Raw genomic sequence first — 16,994 nt, forward strand, 5'->3', positions numbered from 1 at the left:
TTCATCTTCTTAATCTCTTACTCTGCTCTATTATTGTTGTCTAAACGTTTGTGAACAGTGTTTGATGTCCTATATTAAATTTCTCCGTATAATATCCAAGCTTCTATGGAGAACACATGCTACGTAAACGGAGGCACTTAATAAAATGTGTAGACAGCTTAACAATTGCCATAAACCATGAAAAGATTGTTAAGGGGGTGGAATTAGAATCTAAAATGCCTTTAGTGTTACAGCAACTCAATTTTAGAGCAACAAACCCACCCCATGTAAGAAAAGAGGGACAAGCCCTGGCCTGTTGGCTCAGCGGTAGAGCGTCGGCCTAGCGTGCTGAGGACCCGGGTTCGATTCCCGGCCAGGGCACACAGGAGAAGCGCCCATTTGCTTCTCTACCCCTCCGCCGTGCCTTCCTCTCTGTCTCTCTCTTCCCCTCCCGCAGCCAAGGCTCCATTGGAGCAAAGATGGCCCGGGCGCTGGGGATGGCTCTGTGGCCTCTGCCTCAGGCGCTAGAATAGCTCTGGTCGCAACATGGCGACGCCCAGGATGGGCAGAGCATCGCCCCCTGGTGGGCAGAGCACCGCCCCCTGGTGGGTATGCCGGGTGGATCCCGGTGGGGCGCATGCGGGAGTCTGTCTGAGTGTCTCTCCCTGTTTCCAGCTTCAGAAAAATGCAAAAAAATAAAAAATAAAAAAATAAAATAAAAATGCTAAAAAAAAAAAAAAAAAAAAGAAAAGAGGGACAGCTAAAATAGAAAGTAAAATACAACATGGGAAACCACAACTTATTTAACATAAATGGAGCACATAAGAAATACTACTAAAGCCTGACCGGGCGGTGGCACAGTGAATAGAGCGTCAGACTGGGATGCGGAAGACCCAGGTTCAAGACCCTGAGTTGCCAGCTTGAGCGTGGGCTCATCCGGTTTGAGCAAAAGCTCACCAGCTTGAGCCCAAGGTTGCTGGCTTGAGCAAGGGGTTACTCAGTCTGCTGAAGGCCCGTGGTCAAGGCACGTATAAGAAAGCAATCAATGAACAATTAAGGTGTTGCAATGAGCAATGAAAAACTAATGATTGATACTTCTCATCTCTCTGTTCCTATCTGTCCCTGTCTATCCTTCTTTCTGACTCTCTGTCTCTGTAGTAAAAAAAAAATTAAAGAAATTCTACTAAAGGCCCTGGCCAGATAGCTCTGTTGGTTGAAGCATCCTCCCAATGGACAAGGTTGTGGGTTTGATTCCCGGTCAGGGCACATACAAGAATCAACCAGTGAATTCATAAATAAGTGAAACAATAAATCAACGTTTCTCTTTCTCTCTCTCTTCCTAAAAGCAGTAAATTAAAAAATTAGAAATTCTACTGAAATGCTCAGAAGTGCTTCTATATTGAACCTTGTCAATCAATAAGGTAACTTAATTGCTGAGTTTTCCCACCTCGTATCCATCTTACCAATTTAGGAAAAACGAGGAACAGTCTTGTGAATTGACTGGCTGCTCTGCCTGTAAGAACAAAAGCTACCTGGAAAGCATAGCCGTGTAGGTGTTGCTGGTGTGGCCCTGCTCCCGGTTCTTTCTTACGGCAGGGGAGATCTCCTTCCGCACTCTGATGAGGTCCTCCACAGTGTTGAAAGACAGCTTAATGTAATTTCGCTTCAAGCCCACCAAATGATTTGGCTATGGAGTGAGGAAATCATGCTTATGAGTTCAAAAGAAAAAGGATTTTATTGGGGAAAGAAAATCAGGGCAGAACGACTCAAAGGTAAATGCATTTGTCAAAGAGTTGGCAATGCCACACAGCACCTTGTCCAACTTTGCATGTGGCACCAACTATACCACGAGAAGTACAGACCATGAGTGCGGTCTCTGAAGAGGGCACCTAGTTATGAAGGCCCCATTACCCATACCACTCCATACCACAGGTGTCAAATGAGGCCTCTTGCCATGTCACTCCTGGGAGAGTGGACCCAGCTTCACATACCCTGGAACATATGAGTGATACTCACCAAGTCCAGATCCTCTTTGGGGACGGTCTCTACTTTAGCAATTTTACCTTGAAACTTCTTGGACAGAAAAGATGAAACTTCTCGCTCACAACCCTAAATCAAGACCAGATATAAGGACTTCCCACAACTAAAATCTATTTCCTTCCCTGCTGTTTCTCTAGAAGCCTATTTCCAATTCTGACGCCCCACACCCCACCACCCCTGCCAAGGAAGAGAAACAATTCATCTGAACTGATTCTATAAACCACAGACTTACCTTTTTAGTTGCAATGTAGAAATATGGCTTATAGGGCAAAGCCACCTGCAAGAGTCACCAACCCATTCAGGGGTGATAAGAAAGAAAAAGGGAGAATGGTGAAAACAGGCTACTTACTGTTATACCCGTGAGCAGCCCAGATCCAGTGCACCCTTGACCTTGGCATCTCTTAAGAGATGGGGCAACAGATTTTGAGAGGGTACACACTTGGCTGGACAACGGTCTAAGGGACAGTCTTTCCCAGCTAGCTTCTCTTAGCAAACCCTAAGTGGTGACTGAGGCGCTTTAAGGACCCAGATTACTAATGGGATCCAGGTAGCCCTGGAGGCCTTCCAAGCTCTCCTCATAGCTGCAGAGCTAAACAAACCCTCATCATTAAGGGCCCAGCTGTGCCTCATCACTCAGTGGCTTTCACCTTGGGGTTCAGGGGCTTACCTTAAATCTGCTCCCATCATCTTGAATAAAGTAGTAATCCACTGCACTGACCAGGCGTTTATCTTCATCTAAAATCTCAATCTACAAGACAGTCGTCACCATGGGCATGAGATTTCCTCGTACAAGGGCACCTTCTTACTACTCTTTAAAAACAGAACATTGCCTGACCTGTGGTGGCGCAGTGGATAAAGTGTCGACCTGGAAATGCTGAGGTTGCCGGTTCGAAACCCTAGGCTTGCCTGGTCAAGGCACATATGGGAGTTGATGCTTCTAGCTCCTCCCCACCTTCTCTCTCTATCTCTCTCTCCGCTGTCTCCCTCTCTCCCTTTCTCTCTCCTCTCTAAAAAGAATAAATAAAATTTAATAAAATAAAAATAAAAAAATAAAAACAGAACATTTCCAGCGTGCTCATCCTCCTGGGAGCACACCCACACCTTTCCCTTCCCCTGTTCTTCCCTCACAGGTGTGTGTAGGAAAATGGCGAGAGATTAGACTGCCCTGAGACAAGTCTTTGGTGCAGACTTTGGAACGCCAAGTCCTGTGGGACAGAATGCTGCCCAGCGAGCACTAATAAGTTTAAAAGAAACAGCTGATCCCTATGGCCTTTCCCTACATACCAGAAAGGTATCAGGGGTCTCAAACTCGCGGCCCGCAGACTAATCAGACTGGATTAGTCTGCGGGCCGCACAAAATTGTTGGGCGGGGCCCGCGGGCCACGAGTTTGAGACCCCTGGTATAAATCAACCTTCTTTGCACCTGAATCCATTGTAGACTAATTTGACCCAGGCTCTGCTAATTTGCTTGATGAGCAAAGACATGAATAAATTCGATGAGGCTGCAGAGATCAGGGCTCTCAGTCCTAGGGCTTGGGAGTCCCCTGTGTCCATCTTTTCTGTATGTCGTATATTGTTTTTTCTTAAGTCCAGCAGCGCCTTTCTTTCGTGCACATCCATTGCTGAGCTGTCTCGGCAAGTGTGCATCTCCTAAACTCTCCCCAGCTTTAAATGTACTCTCATAATAAAAAATAACTGATAGCCTGACCAGGCGGTGGCGCAATGGATAGAGCGTCAGACTAGGCTGTGGAGGACCCAGGTTCGAGACCCCTAGGTCGCCAGCTTGAGCGCAGGCTCATCTGGTTTGAGCAAGGCTCACCACCTTGACAAGGTCGCTGGCTCGAGCAAGGAGTCACTTGGTCTGCTGTAGCCCCGGGTCAAGGCACATATGAGAAAGCAATCAATGAACAATTAAGGAGCCGCAACAAAGAATTGATGTTTCTCATCTCCCTTTCTGTCTGTCTTTCTGTCTCTGCCACCAAAAAAAGTGATGAACAAGTAAAAACAAAACCCTCCCACAAGCCCCATTCACAAGAACCCCAGCATAACAGCCTCTAGACAAGGATTTCTCTGAATTTCTCCCTCATTCTTGAAAGCTGAGTTCTTAGTTAATAGGGACACCCCCACTTTGGTCTTCTCAATGTCTTCTATGGCCCCAGGATGTTAAAAAGTAGAGCTACAAACAAGCCCATATCTACTTGTGTCACTCAGACAACAGGTTCCCATGGCTATGCCACCACAAAGGGCACAAAGGAGGAGGGAAGAGGAAAAGCTCAGGTGCTTACAGGGTGCATGTTGATGAGCCAGCCTGTCTTCTCCCCTGGCTCCTTGAGCCTCTCAAATCCGAACCGTGAATCCATCTTATCCGTCCACTGACTGCGCTCCAGGCGCTTGAGTGCCGAGACAGAGGAAGAGGGGCCATCCTCCCTGAGTGACAAGAGAGAATGCCAGTCATTAGTTGTTCATTGATTGTTTCTCATACGTGCCCAGGGTGGGGTGGGGGGGCGGCACTCAAGCCAGAAGAGCCCTTTCTGAGGCCAGTGACTTCAGGGTTTTGAACCTGGGACCTCAGCATCCCATGTGGATGCTCTATCCACTGTTACCACTGGTCAGGCTTTTTTTTTCTTTTTTTTACAGAGACAGAGAAAGGGACAGACAGGGACAGACAGACAGGAATGGAGAGATGAGAAGCATCAATCATTAGTTTTTCATTGCGCATTGCAACACCTTAATTGTTCATTGATTGCTTTCTCATATGTGCCTTGACCATGGGCCTTCTGCAGACCGAGTGACCCCTATGCTCAAGCCAGCGACCTTGGGCTCAAGCTGGTGACCTTGGGGTCTCGAACCTGGGTCTTCTGCATCCCATTCTGAGGCTCTATCCACTGTGCCACCGCCCGATCAGGCTTTCTTATTAAAAGAGAAGGGAGAGAGAGGGAAGGGGGAGGAGGGGGGAGAGAGGTTGGAAAGGAGCAGGAAATATCAACTGTAGCAGGTGCTTCTTATATGTGTCTTGACTCGGCAAGTGTGGGCCTCCAACTGCACAATTTCTTACCGCGTGAAAATCTACAATATCTCAAAATAAGAATTTTTTTAAAAATGCTAATTCCTAAATTTGTTATTAGTTTGTTGGTAACATGGAATTAGCAATACCTACTACTATACAAGACCTTCCTGCATATCATAAGAGACAATGACTGTAAAAGCACTTGGAAAGTCAGAGTTCTCACGCGCCATCTCAGAGCCTGGGCACCTTCCTCCCTCCGGGGTGCCTGGGAGCCCGTGTGATCTGCAGCCACGGGCATGCGTGCAGGCACCTCTGCTGGAGGCTGACCATTCCTGGGGGAGGGGGGGGGGGATAGACTCAACCAGATTACTAGTAGGTTCCGTAAGACAGAAATAGGTTTTTAAAAGAAGAAAGGAAATTGCAAAGTCAGCAACACGGTACAATGTAAAAGAAAAAAAGAAAAAAAAAAAAGCAAGAATGTCGATGGCCAAGTCGGACCCGAGTTCTACTTTGGCAGCAAGCAGCGGTCGGTCACGTGGGTCATGCGGTGCGTGTGCTGCGCGGACGGGGTTCTCCGGGGGCTCCGTAAGCGGGGTTCGCGAGGTTACAGATGCGTGCAAAGCACGAGACTGTGTGCGACTGGGCGCTCGGACGCCAGGTCTCTGTGAGGCCGGGGGCGCGGCCGCCACCCCTCTCCCGGCGAACGCCCCGCGCATACCGCACGCTCGCAGCCTCCTCAACGTGAGCCCAGCAACCCCCAGGGGTGAAAGGGCCCGAGCCTGCTGCCCAACCGGGGCGCCCCGCACCGGCTAGCTTCGCTGTCCACGCCCGGTTCCGGGTACCGACGCCCGCAGTTCCTCAGCACCATCGCGCCGCCACGGCTGCACCGGAGAAATTTGGCGCGCTCCCACCAACTCTCGCGAGAAGTAGGAAGCACCACCCACCGCCGCCCAATCGGGAGGCTCGGTGCGCTCCGCCCCGCCGCACTCCAATCGCAGTCGGCGCCCGAGGGGAGGCGACCCATTAGGGACCCAGAGAAAAGTGTGCGGAGGCGCGCGGCCCGCGCACGGCGAGCTCTATCATGGGCAGCTGTGCGGGTGGCGACGGGGCGGGAAATGTTGGTCCGTCCCCACGCCCCACGCAGAGTGGACCCGGGGTGGGGGGCGTGCGCGCGCGTTGGCGATGGCACCGGCAGCGTCCAGGTTGCGGTCCTCGGCCGGGCTCGGGGCGCTGCCGCGGCGGGTGCTCGCCCAGTACCTGCGCCTCCTGCGGCTCTACCCGGTGCTCACCAAGGCGGTCACCAGGTTGGCGCGCCGCGGACGGGGCCAGGCGAGGGGCGGCCGCGGAGACCCAGCCGTGTAAACGCCTCCCGGGGGGTTTGAGTGGGGAAGGCGAAATCTCGCGTGTAAAATCGGCTTCCCAAGGCTTGGAACCTGCTCGGCATCTGCGGTTTTGTGCATCGGGCACGACACGGTCATTTGTAGGCATTGAAGCTGAGCACTCGGAGGAGCCAGACAAGGGAAGCTCTGAGTCCGGGAGGGTCGTCCTGCAGACATCGTACCGCAGCCGAGAGGCCTGGTGTTGTGTGTGGGGGCGGGGGTCTGGCCCTCCGTCTGAGAATGAGAGGGGCGAGGTGGTCAAGGTTTCTCTTCTTAGCACAGCGCCCAGGTGCTGCTGATGAGCTCCGCCCTTTGATCTGGAGCGCTAAACTTTTTATAAGACAGCTCCCCCCGACACACACACCCTGTCATTACTTTTAGTTAACTAATTTTTACAAGTGTGTTCCGTGCTTCCCGTGTGCCGGGCATCCGCAGTGATTTAAGACAGGTAGGTAAGGCTCTGACCCTCTTGGAGCTGGCATTCTAGTGAAGAACTAGACAAAACGCAGGTAAATATATAAAATGGAACATACCCAAGGAGGTGACATTTGAACAGAGACCTGAATGGAGGGAGGGCACAGGGCATGCAAAGAAGGGAAGCAAATGTTCTTTGGCAGAGGGTACAGCATGTGCAAAGGTCCTAAGGGAGGAGCAAGCTAATGACGGAGGAGTGGAAAGGTCTGTTTTCACTGAAAAAAAAAAAAAGGACAGGGAGCAGGGGAGAAGATAAGGAAGAAAGAACCCAGGACCAGATCAAGGTCCTTATTACCCACGTTAAGACTTTTGGATATTTTAGCTCAGAGAGCTCCTCAAAAGGCAGTTGTAGACCAAGGCTTAGAGTGACTGGGCCTATTTTTATTGTGATCATTAGATTCACATGCAGTTACAAGAAATAATGCAGGGAGGTCCCTTGTACACTTACTTGCCCAGTTCTCCCTAACATTGCCCAGTTTTGGTAACATTTTGTAAAACACAATATCATACCAGAACACCAGCATGGATACAATGCACATATCATATTCAGATTCCCCAGCTTTTCCTATACTTGCCATGTGTGTATGAGTGTAGTTCTATAGCATTCTTATATGTACAGGTTTTATCCATCAACAGAGTCAAAATGCAGAATATTTTCATCATAAGGATTCCTCCTGTTACCTCTCTCCTACACATGGTAACCTTTTGCAAAATTATAGTGTAATATCAAAAGGATAACGACACCGATCAGCCCACCAAGTATAGATCTTCCCGTGATCCTGTGTGTGTTCTGCTGTCCCCACCCTTTGACACAGGGACTTTGCATTGCAGCTGCTTTGTTGAGGATTCATCTCTACCCACCCCCCGCATGATCTCAGAACAGTCCTGCTAACTCCAGGCAGAAACAGAGCCCGCATGCTGGTTACTCCTGATGTCTTATTGTCTCTCCACAGTGGCATTTTGTCAGCACTTGGGAACTTCCTGGCCCAGATGATTAAGAAGCGGAAAAAAGAAAGCTGCTCTCAAAAGCTAGATGTCAGTGGGCCTGTCAGATATGCCATTTATGGGTGAGTTCCATAATGGGGCTGGCTAACCCAGTAGCAAAGTACAACAAAGCTAAGGTATCAAATTTCTGGAACAAACTAATTTGGGGAAATAATTTTTAAAAGCACTGAAGTAATCATGGGTGAAATCAGGACAGCGGATAGCGTCATCTTCACTTATTTTCTCGTTTTACATGGTTGTTTTGAATTCGATGGGTGAGAGTGGCCTCTTCATTGGCCTGAGGAAACAAAGAGTGGATAACTCACCTGAAACTACAGTCAGACTTTAAGACTCAAAGACCTCTGAAAGTAGAAAACAGTCAAATGTGGCCAGTTAGTGATTTTCATAGTATAAACCCTCAGAAAAGAAATACTTAGGTGTCCTGAAAAACATCCAGTTTCTGAACCACTTATTGAATTGCAAAAGCACAGAGATTCACGAGTTACTAATTAAATCCACTGAGTTCTCTGGCCAACAATAGTTTTTGTATAGATGGACTATTTTGCAATGTTTTGCAACAAGTGATTTTTTTTTCAACTCATAATTCACAAATAATCATTTTTTAAGTATTAATTTTATTCATTACAACATTTTCCGTAATGTATTTAAAGCTATAAGCCCCTCCTCACCCCTAGAGAGGGGGAGTGTATCAGAATCACCTTGGAGGCCTTAGCCAACCAGTTTTCCATCCTTAAGACTTCTTTCTCCTCCCATTGAGAACCCCTGTTCTAGGCCACTTGTCTTTCTCTGGCATGGTGGGAAAGGACAACTGAGAACCACTTGTTTAAAGAGTTTCAGTGTCAGACGTTGGGAGACCCCCTGGGTCTCTGCCCATCTTTTTATTGCTGAATTTTATGAAGCTGCAGGTCAGTTGTCTCAATAGATGTTGTGGTTGGTTGGGTCCAGTTCTCTCCACCCTGGCTCATGACCCTAGAGGGTTTGATGGAAAGCTCCAACATCAGAGGTGTGTCCTTTTGTTTATTACTGAGCACCTTCTGAGCCAGGCCTGTTCCAGGCACTGCAGACACAACAGTGAATGGACAGACATGATCCTATCCTGTGGCAGTTTTAGGGGGTAAAGAAAGGACACTATATGGTATTACCAAACAAATGAGATCATGACGTGCAGTGACAAATGCTATGAAGAGAACAAAATGGGGTCTGGAATGAGAAGTGGCAGAGACAGTCTTGGGTTTGTTATCTAGAACAATCAGGAAAGAACTCTCCAAGCCAACAGTGTTCAGAAGGAGCTGGCCACATGAAGGTAGGGTGGGTCCAAGGCAGGAAGGAGTCTAGTCTGTCAGGCAAAAAGGAATTCCTGTGACATTTAAAGAAGGCATGCTTTCCAGAAGGCCCACAGGTCTGTGTGGTCAGTGCTCAGAGACACCGGGAGGCGGGGTTGGGGACCTGGTGTTGGGGGTGAGCCTAGACCAGAGAAGGGCGGTCCAGCTCACCCCCCGGGGGCCTCAGGTTCTTCTTCACAGGGCCGCTAAGTCACTTCTTCTACCTCTTCATGGAGCACTGGATCCCTCCCGAGGTCCCCTGGGCAGGGGTCAGGAGGCTCCTCTTGGACCGCCTCCTTTTTGCACCAGCTTTCCTGTTGCTGTTCTTCCTCGTCATGAACTTCCTGGAGGTTGGTCCCTGCTGCAGCGCTTACAGCAACTTCTCACTGGGCACAGGGATTCTTAACCTGGCATCCAGGGGTAGAATTCAGGGGGTCTGTGAACCTTTTGTGACCCTCAAAGGAAGGCTCACATTTTCCTTGATGAATATGGGAAGCAAAGCGCAGCTGTATTCACAGTGCCTGTGGGTCCGCAGTGGCAGTCACACATCAGTTAGATATCCCTGAGTATCCCTGATGCTTGTGCTCTTAGGTCTTGTCACTGAATGTGTGAATTAAGCACTTATACCAGTCCATCATAAAACTTTTCTGGATACTTTTATAGCTGTCTTCAGTATAATTATTTCCTCTGTGGTCCTGTATATGTTATAGATTATAAAACATGATTCTGAAAAGGGTCCACATGCATCACAAGACTGCCAAAGAGATGCGTGGTCTAGGAGCTGCAGATCCCGGTGGTGCAGAAGCCTGAGCTGACTCAGTGCTTGGACATCCTGAGTGCTCTGAAGAGCTGCCTCAACAGCCCAGACTTCATGTCACAGCCCACTGCATGAGAGTTCTGCTCTTTTTTGTTTGTTTGTTTGTTTTGTATTTTTGTATTTTTCTGAAGCTGGAAACGGGGAGAGACAGTCAGACAGACTCCCGCATGCGCCCGACCGGGATCCACCCGGCACTCCCACCAGGGGCGACACTCTGCCCACCAGGGGGCGATGCTCTGCCCCTCCGGGGTGTCGCTGTGCTGCGACTAGAGCCACTCTAGCGCCTGGGGCAGAGGTCAAGGAGCCATCCCCAGCGCCCGGGCCATCTTTGCTCCAATGGAGCCTTGGCTGCGGGAGGGGAATAGAGAGACAGAGAGGAAGGGGGGGGCCGGGGGTGGAGAAGCAAATGGGTGCTTCTCCTATGTGCCCTGGCCGGGAATCGAACCCGAGTCCCCCGCACGCCAGGCCGACGCTCTACCGCTGAGCCAACCGGCCAGGGCTGAGAGTTCTGCTCTTATGTGTCCGAGGCAAGGTCCTTCCCAGTCCCCTGGCACCTCCAACCCCCACTACCTGTTCTCTGTTCTGCTCTGCCAAAGTTATGCCATGCTCTGCCTTGAAATTTGTTTCAACTGATCAAAGCCAGGTGAAGGCTTCTCAGGTTTTATTTTGAAACATCTTGCGTTTTTGTTCCTAACACAGGAGAATACCCCTTGTTGTGTAAAGTGACCCAGTGTATAAGTAAGAAAGATGTTTCTTTAGACTTAACAGTGATTGCTGATAAGTCCCTGGTAGTAAAAAGAAACGTTTGGGAAGTCCTCAGGAAATCTGAGCCAGGAGGAAGCAAAGGATGCCCACATTAGAAGTGAGGGTACCACGGCTGTTTCTCTTTATATTTTCTTCTAAATATGAAGGGAATATATTTTCATTAAAAAGCAAAAATCCTATACCTATATGTGTGGAGTTACCAAAACGCATCAAGTACCCAACACATAAATGATATGTGTGGGATCACACTAGACCTCACACACTCACAATCACACACACTCCAGCTGCCACTGCAGCCAACGCATTGATCATAGACATCAAGTTACAGCACTCCACCATATGCCTGTCCCTTTTGTGTAAGGATTCCTGTTTGGTTAATTCCTAGCACTGTTGTCTGAAAAGGTCATCCTCCTTTATCCTCCTTGTGGTGAGGCAGAAGTAATGGCACCAGCTGACATTTATCGAGCACTTGCCTTGTCCCAAGCTCTGTCTTGAGCGCTTCATGTCATTTTGGCCCCACCTCCACCCCATTTGACAGCTGTGTAAGCCAAGGCCCGAGGGGTAAATAACTGGCCTATTATGATCCCTGTGACTTGCGGGTCCAGAGTCAGGGTCAGGACCCAGCCTTTGTGACTCCAGTGTACTTACCCCTTACAGCTTTTTCGTCTGTATGAGGTTTGTTTCTCACACTCCTGACAACTGTGGTTGTACATTCCTTTTAAGTAGTTTGCCATTGGCCCTGACTGGGTGGTTCAGTGAATAAAGCATCGTTCCAGCACACCGAGGTCACAGGTTCAAACCCTGTTCAGGGCACATATGAGAAGCAATCGGTGAGTGCACAACTAAAGGGAACAACTGGAGAACAGTGAATTGATGCTTCTTTCAAATCAATGGAAAACTTTTTTTGTAAGTTAAAAGTTTGCAATCTGATAGGTGAAAAATATTGTACCTTATATCTATGAAGTTGAACACCTTTTTTTTTTTTTAATTTATTTATTTATTCATTTTTAGAGAGGGGAGAGACAGAGAGGGAGAAGGGGGAGGAGCTGGAAGCATCAACTCCCATATGTGCCTTGACCAGGCAAGCCCAGGGTTTTGAACCGGCGACCGCAGCATTTCCAGGTCGATGCTTTAGCCACTGCGCCACCACAGGTCAGGCAGAACACCTTTTTATATGCTTCTGTGAGCTTTGCTTATTTTCTATTACAGTGCTTACTGATTTGTATATGTTTTTATTTATTATTATTTTTTATAGAGACAGAGTCAGAAAGAGGGATGGATAGGGACAGACAAGCAGGAACAAAGAGAGATGAGAAGCATTAATTATTAGTTTTTCGTTGTGACACCTTAGTTGTTCGTTGATTGCTTTCTCATATGTGCCTTGACCATGGGCCTTCAGCAGACCGAGTAACCCCTTACTCGAGCCTGTGACCTTGGGTCCAAGCTGGTGAGCTTTGCTCAAACCAGGTGAGCCCGCGCTCAAGCTGGTGAGCTCGGGGTCTTGAACCTGGGTCCTCCGCATCCCAGTCTGATGCTCTATCCACTGCGCCACCGCCTGGTCAGGCTGTATATCTGTTTATATTAAGGATATCCTGTACCAAACACAAATGGTAGGCATTTTCCCTCATTTTTTATTTATTTTTATTTTCTTGGAGAGAGGGGAGAGAAAGAGAGGGAGAGTGAGAAAGAGGAGGGAGACGCAGGAAGCATCTACACATAGTAGTTGCTTCCTGTATGTTCCTGGACCAGGCAAGCCCAGGGATTTGAACTGGCGACCTCAGTGTTCCAGGTCGACACTTTATCCACTGTGCCACCACAGGTCAGGCTTCCCCCAATTTTTGATGTTAGTCTTTTAAATTCATATAAAGTTTTTAAGTTATAAAAATGAAGTTTTTTATAGTGTCTCCATAAATAAGTTTTGAAAATCCAGTGTTCAGATCTATCATTGCTTCCTTTGCAGGCTTCCTTAAAGGAAAATGTTGGAAATACTCTCCTATACTTTCTTTTATTCTTATGACTTTATTTTGTATACTTTGATAAACCCAAAGATAAAAGAAATATTCTGTACTTTCCCCTAGTATTCTCATGGTTTTATTTTTATTTAGAGTGGGAGATATACTTCTGTCTTGGTGTTAATAGCTTAACACTTAAGTAGCTAATTGTTTCATTACCATTTAACAATTCTCTGTATTTTGAAACATTAACTTATCACATCATTTAAATATTTTTATTGATTTTATGATCAATCACTTCATCACCATATTTTATAGTATTTTGAATTTTGTAGTAAGGTAGACCTCCATCATTATCCTTTACGAGGTGGCTGTTGTGCACTTATCCTTCATTGGGGCATTTAGAATAAATATTGGGGGGTCCATTATTAAAATTTTTCCATTGATTTGTGGGGGGGAGGGAGAGAGAGAAACACCTACTGGTTGTTCCATTTAGTTGTACGTTGATTGGTTGATTCTCATATGTAACCTGACCAGGGACCCAAACCAGGACCTCAGCACGCCAAAACAACCTTCTATCCACTTAACCACCTGGCCATGGCGGGCGGATGGTGGGGGCTCCATGTTTTAAAAACTGACAAGTTTTGATAGGAAATACATCAACTTTGGCGATTATTTTGGAAAGACCTAATTGCTGATCCATAAGTAGCAGTTCAGGTACGCAGGGCCAGCAGTAGCATGATGGATCAAACCATCGTATCAGGTCAGCCTTGTCCGAGGGTCGTGGGCAAACGTCACCCAGTGTGAGCAGTGCTGGTTTTTCTTCCAACTGGACGGTGGGTGAGCTCCTTAAACTGCACCTTTCATTACACATATATGTGTGCTGTCAACGTGTAAACAGAGCAAAGTCTAGTTTAAAAACTCCCACTGTGTTAGGGTTTTGGACCCCCGCCCCAGACCCTGGTGCCCCAATCTCAGATCAGAAGCAGTGAGGCTCGCTCACCATCCGCATTTCCCTCCTTTCCAGGGCAGAGACGCAGCTGCCGGTGCTGCCAAGGTGAGGAGCGCCTTCTGGCCGGCGCTGCGGATGAACTGGCGCGTCTGGACCCCAGTGCAATTCATCAACGTCAACTATGTCCCTTTGCAGGTGAGGCCGGCCGCCCTGCGCAGGGCCACAGGACATCCGCCGCCTCCAAAGGCTGCTTCCCACCAGCCATCTGCCCCCCTGGCAATAATCTGTTTCCTCGAGCTTAGGTGTCACCAGGTTCTGGACTCCACCCGCAATACTTAAGTTCTGGGTTCGGGGACAAAGCGCCGTAGTGGGGTGCAGCTCCCGAGCAGATGTCCACCTTCATGCATTTGTCCCGCAAACATTTATAAAAGGCTCCAGTCCGGGAACAGCACAAATGCAGCCGTGAAAGCCTATTGCTGGGGCGCGCCACTCAGTTCGTGGCAAGCCCCGCCTTATCCTATCCAGCGTCTCTACATTCGAAGTATCACTCCTGTGCGTCCAGGTCCCAGGGGTGGAAATTTGCTCAAAGGGCTCATCCTAGGTTGATTATAGCCCCGCAGCAAATACAGATCCACAGCTGGGTCCACAGGCCTCCTGTGCTCTGCTCCCTTCCTCCCGTGTGATCACACACAACAAGCACTCGCCCACCAACCAAATGTACCAACACAGAGGCCACGTTTCTTCCGCCTAGGAAAGCTGGTCGGAGAGAAACCCAGCGCCTAGGGCTCTTGGGGGGGGGGGGCACGCGCTGCTTGCACACCAGGCTCCAGAGGAGAGGAGGCCATCAGCATTAAGCCAGCTTGTTTTTACAGTAAGTCTAGAACAGTTGGGCGAGGGTAGGGAGGAAGCTGTGAAGCTAGAAACTTAGATCAGTCTTATGGAGAGAGGTGCATGTGCTGTCCCACCACAGGGAGGGGCCTCAGGTATCAGAAGAGGCATTTTGTGTCAAGAGAGGAAAGCAGTGACTGTTCCTGGGGACCTCTGTCTATACCTTCTTTCCTCTGGAGGGCAAAAGGTGGGTTGGGGCCAGATTGAGGGGAGTAAAAGCAGACTGCACATTTGACACAGAGGGTGAAGACCAGCATGTGCACAGGCCTGGGGTTCAGGTTGTGAGAGACAGGGAGGGTCAAAGGTTTTGCAGGGGTGCAGCCTGGGAACTAGAAGGTAAGGAAATTAGAGCTATGGTATGGAATCTAAGGCATATAGAGAAGGAAATAAAGACGTAAGGAGACAGGATGGCTGAGGACATGGAGGGAATCTACAGTTGTCAGAGGACCGGCTGGAAAACTGAATCTGTAGGGACAGAATGCTGTGTAGTTGTGTTACTGGAAAGGGACCAGGACTGAGGCGGGTCTGCTTTGGCACCATTTGGAATGGCTGGGTTCTTGACTTTGTGCAGGAAAGCTTTCACATGAATCTAGATGATTTTGAGAGTACGTTTATTAAAACTGGGGAAAGTGAAAGGAAGGACTTAAGTTAGAAGAGGCGAGATCAGAGCCACAGGAGTGAGTCTAGGCAAGGCTGCCTTGGCCCTTTAGAAAGTCAGAGGCAAAAGGAGTTAGCTAGCTGGGCTGCGTGGACACAGGAAGTAGTTATAGTGGCTAAAGGAGGGCCCTTGAAGACAGGTTCAGGAGCTCCCACTGCTCCCCTGGCTGAAAGTCTCGTAGGAACCTTTAGAACTTAGAAAGAAAGGTACCCACCTCAGGAAATAAGGGTGAAGGGAGGCATGAGTGTGCTCTAGGGAAAGTGAGCACTGGGTCTGTCGTCTTAGGGTCTTTATCTGTTTTCTGAAAGGCTGGAATTTTCTGGGAGGATCTCAATAGGATATTCATCAGCTTTCCATCAGATGTGCCCTTTATGATGAGCGAGGGTTTAGAGGAGTCAGGGTCATTCTCTGGTCAGCTTCAGCTTCAAAGAATGTCACTGGGGAGAGAGAGGGACTGGACCAGACTGGAAGAGGCAGGTCTGCCCCAGCGGGATCAGAAATGTATAAACCATCTGCTCTTGTTTCCTTGGTTACGGAAGATAAGACCTTGGGACTTATCTGGCTTGGCCTTTTAACCGTCTGTTTCACCATTCCACTTGCCAAGGAATTTTCCTAGCTTCTTACTTTCCTGCCTTAGTTGGAGTTCCCATTTTAGGTGGTTGCAGGCAGATGCTTAAGGGGCAGTGGTTTCTTCAACTGTTTGAGCACCTACTGTATGACCCACTGCTCTAGACGTGGAGTATAGTGATAAATGAAGTAAACCAGACTGCTTCTTCCATGGAGCTTGTATGCCAGGTAGACTTGCTGACTAGAGGTGATTTCAGGTAGGGGTTTATCTATGAGATCACTGAAGCATGGCAATGGGACAGTAACAGCTTTGAGTGAAGAGCAGGTCATGTAGGTATCAGAAGAGCTGCATGAAACCACCTGCATGATGGCTGGTCCTGGGGTGAGAGAGGCTGAGCCAGGAACCAAAGTGTTAATGAAGGGAAGGTGAGGGACAGTTACTGTGTTTTCCCGGCTGGCCTGTAGTTAGGTGGAACTCTTTGTCCTCCTCATACCTCTCCACTGGGGGCCTAGCACAGTGCTCTGTACAAAGTAATGGCCTGTAAATACAACAGTGAAGGAACTCTGTCCTAAAGGACTGGTGTCTGGTGTGAGGGACCTTGCACTGACTTTGGCCTGTGTTCTTTGGCAGTTCCGGGTGCTTTTTGCCAACCTGGTGGCTCTGTTCTGGTATGCCTACCTGGCCTCCCTGGGGAAGTGAGGATGGCCTGACGAGAATGTCAAGCGCACTAGCTCTGAGGGGATGCTCTCCTGCCCAAAGGTGACTGCAGGAACAGCCAGGTCAAGACTAATCTGACTCCAGATCACGTGATTCAACATGCCCTAAAATGATAAACAGCAATCTCTTCATGTCAGAATGTTGTATTTCAAAAAGGCAGTAGCTGAGCTCAGGAGGTACTGCCTAGAAACTAAAATACAGTAAAGATGATTTCACTTGTCACCTTGGACTGAATTAGAATCACAATAAACTATAATGTAGCTTTTTCAGTGGTGATTTTAATTTCTCAGAATGACTGTTGTGGTTTTGGAAAAAATTCATGATCAGGGTTACCCTCACATCTTTCCTTTTTAAAAAACTGTGGTGCCTGACCAGGCGGTGGCGCAATGGATAGAGCATCGGACTGGGATGCGGAAGACCCAGGTTCAAGACCCCGAGGTCGCCAGCTTGAGCGTGGGCTCATCTGGTTTG

General features: G+C 48.5%; 2 protein-coding genes across 5 annotated transcripts in view; one reads left to right on the forward strand and one right to left on the reverse strand.

Annotated features, from left to right (window-relative positions):
* Nucleotides 1–6,007, reverse strand: part of POLE (DNA polymerase epsilon, catalytic subunit) — a 51,327-nt gene extending 45,320 nt beyond the window's left edge. Inside the window, exons 1-6 of one of the 4 annotated variants that reach the window (XR_010729318.1) lie at nt 5,833–6,007; nt 4,305–4,446; nt 2,687–2,767; nt 2,252–2,296; nt 1,996–2,088; nt 1,512–1,666 (exon numbers count right to left, since the gene is read on the reverse strand). Coding sequence is in view for 3 of the 4 variants with exons in the window: in XM_066260895.1 (XP_066116992.1) it covers nt 1,512–1,666; nt 1,996–2,088; nt 2,252–2,296; nt 2,687–2,767; nt 4,305–4,446; nt 5,833–5,894 (578 nt within the window). In the remaining variant the exon portion in view is untranslated. The remainder of the gene's footprint in view (nt 1–1,511; nt 1,667–1,995; nt 2,089–2,251; nt 2,297–2,686; nt 2,768–4,304; nt 4,447–5,832) is intronic. The other 3 variants (XM_066260895.1, XM_066260892.1, XM_066260894.1) reach the window with 3 other exon arrangements.
* A 150-nt stretch (nt 6,008–6,157) lies between these two features.
* Nucleotides 6,158–16,788, forward strand: PXMP2 (peroxisomal membrane protein 2). The gene is made up of 5 exons (XM_066260899.1): nt 6,158–6,330; nt 7,833–7,946; nt 9,394–9,556; nt 13,768–13,887; nt 16,437–16,788. Exons 1-5 carry the CDS (start codon nt 6,209–6,211, stop codon nt 16,503–16,505), a joined length of 588 nt encoding a protein of 195 aa, XP_066116996.1. The 5' UTR covers nt 6,158–6,208; the 3' UTR covers nt 16,506–16,788.
* Nucleotides 16,789–16,994: the final 206 nt, after the last annotated feature.

The sequence above is a fragment of the Saccopteryx bilineata genome, chromosome 2, assembly GCF_036850765.1.
Source record: "Saccopteryx bilineata isolate mSacBil1 chromosome 2, mSacBil1_pri_phased_curated, whole genome shotgun sequence".
Lineage (NCBI taxonomy): Eukaryota > Metazoa > Chordata > Mammalia > Chiroptera > Emballonuridae > Saccopteryx > Saccopteryx bilineata.

Bases quoted from the DNA above. Each gene is read 5' to 3' on its own strand.
- PXMP2 (XM_066260899.1), top strand. From the start codon at position 6,209: ATGGCACCGGCAGCGTCCAGGTTGCGGTCCTCGGCCGGGCTCGGGGCG. The intron at 9,557-13,767 runs GTTGGTCCCTGC...CCTCCTTTCCAG, and splicing joins TCGTCATGAACTTCCTGGAG to GGCAGAGACGCAGCTGCCGG. The intron at 13,888-16,436 runs GTGAGGCCGGCC...GTTCTTTGGCAG, and splicing joins TCAACTATGTCCCTTTGCAG to TTCCGGGTGCTTTTTGCCAA.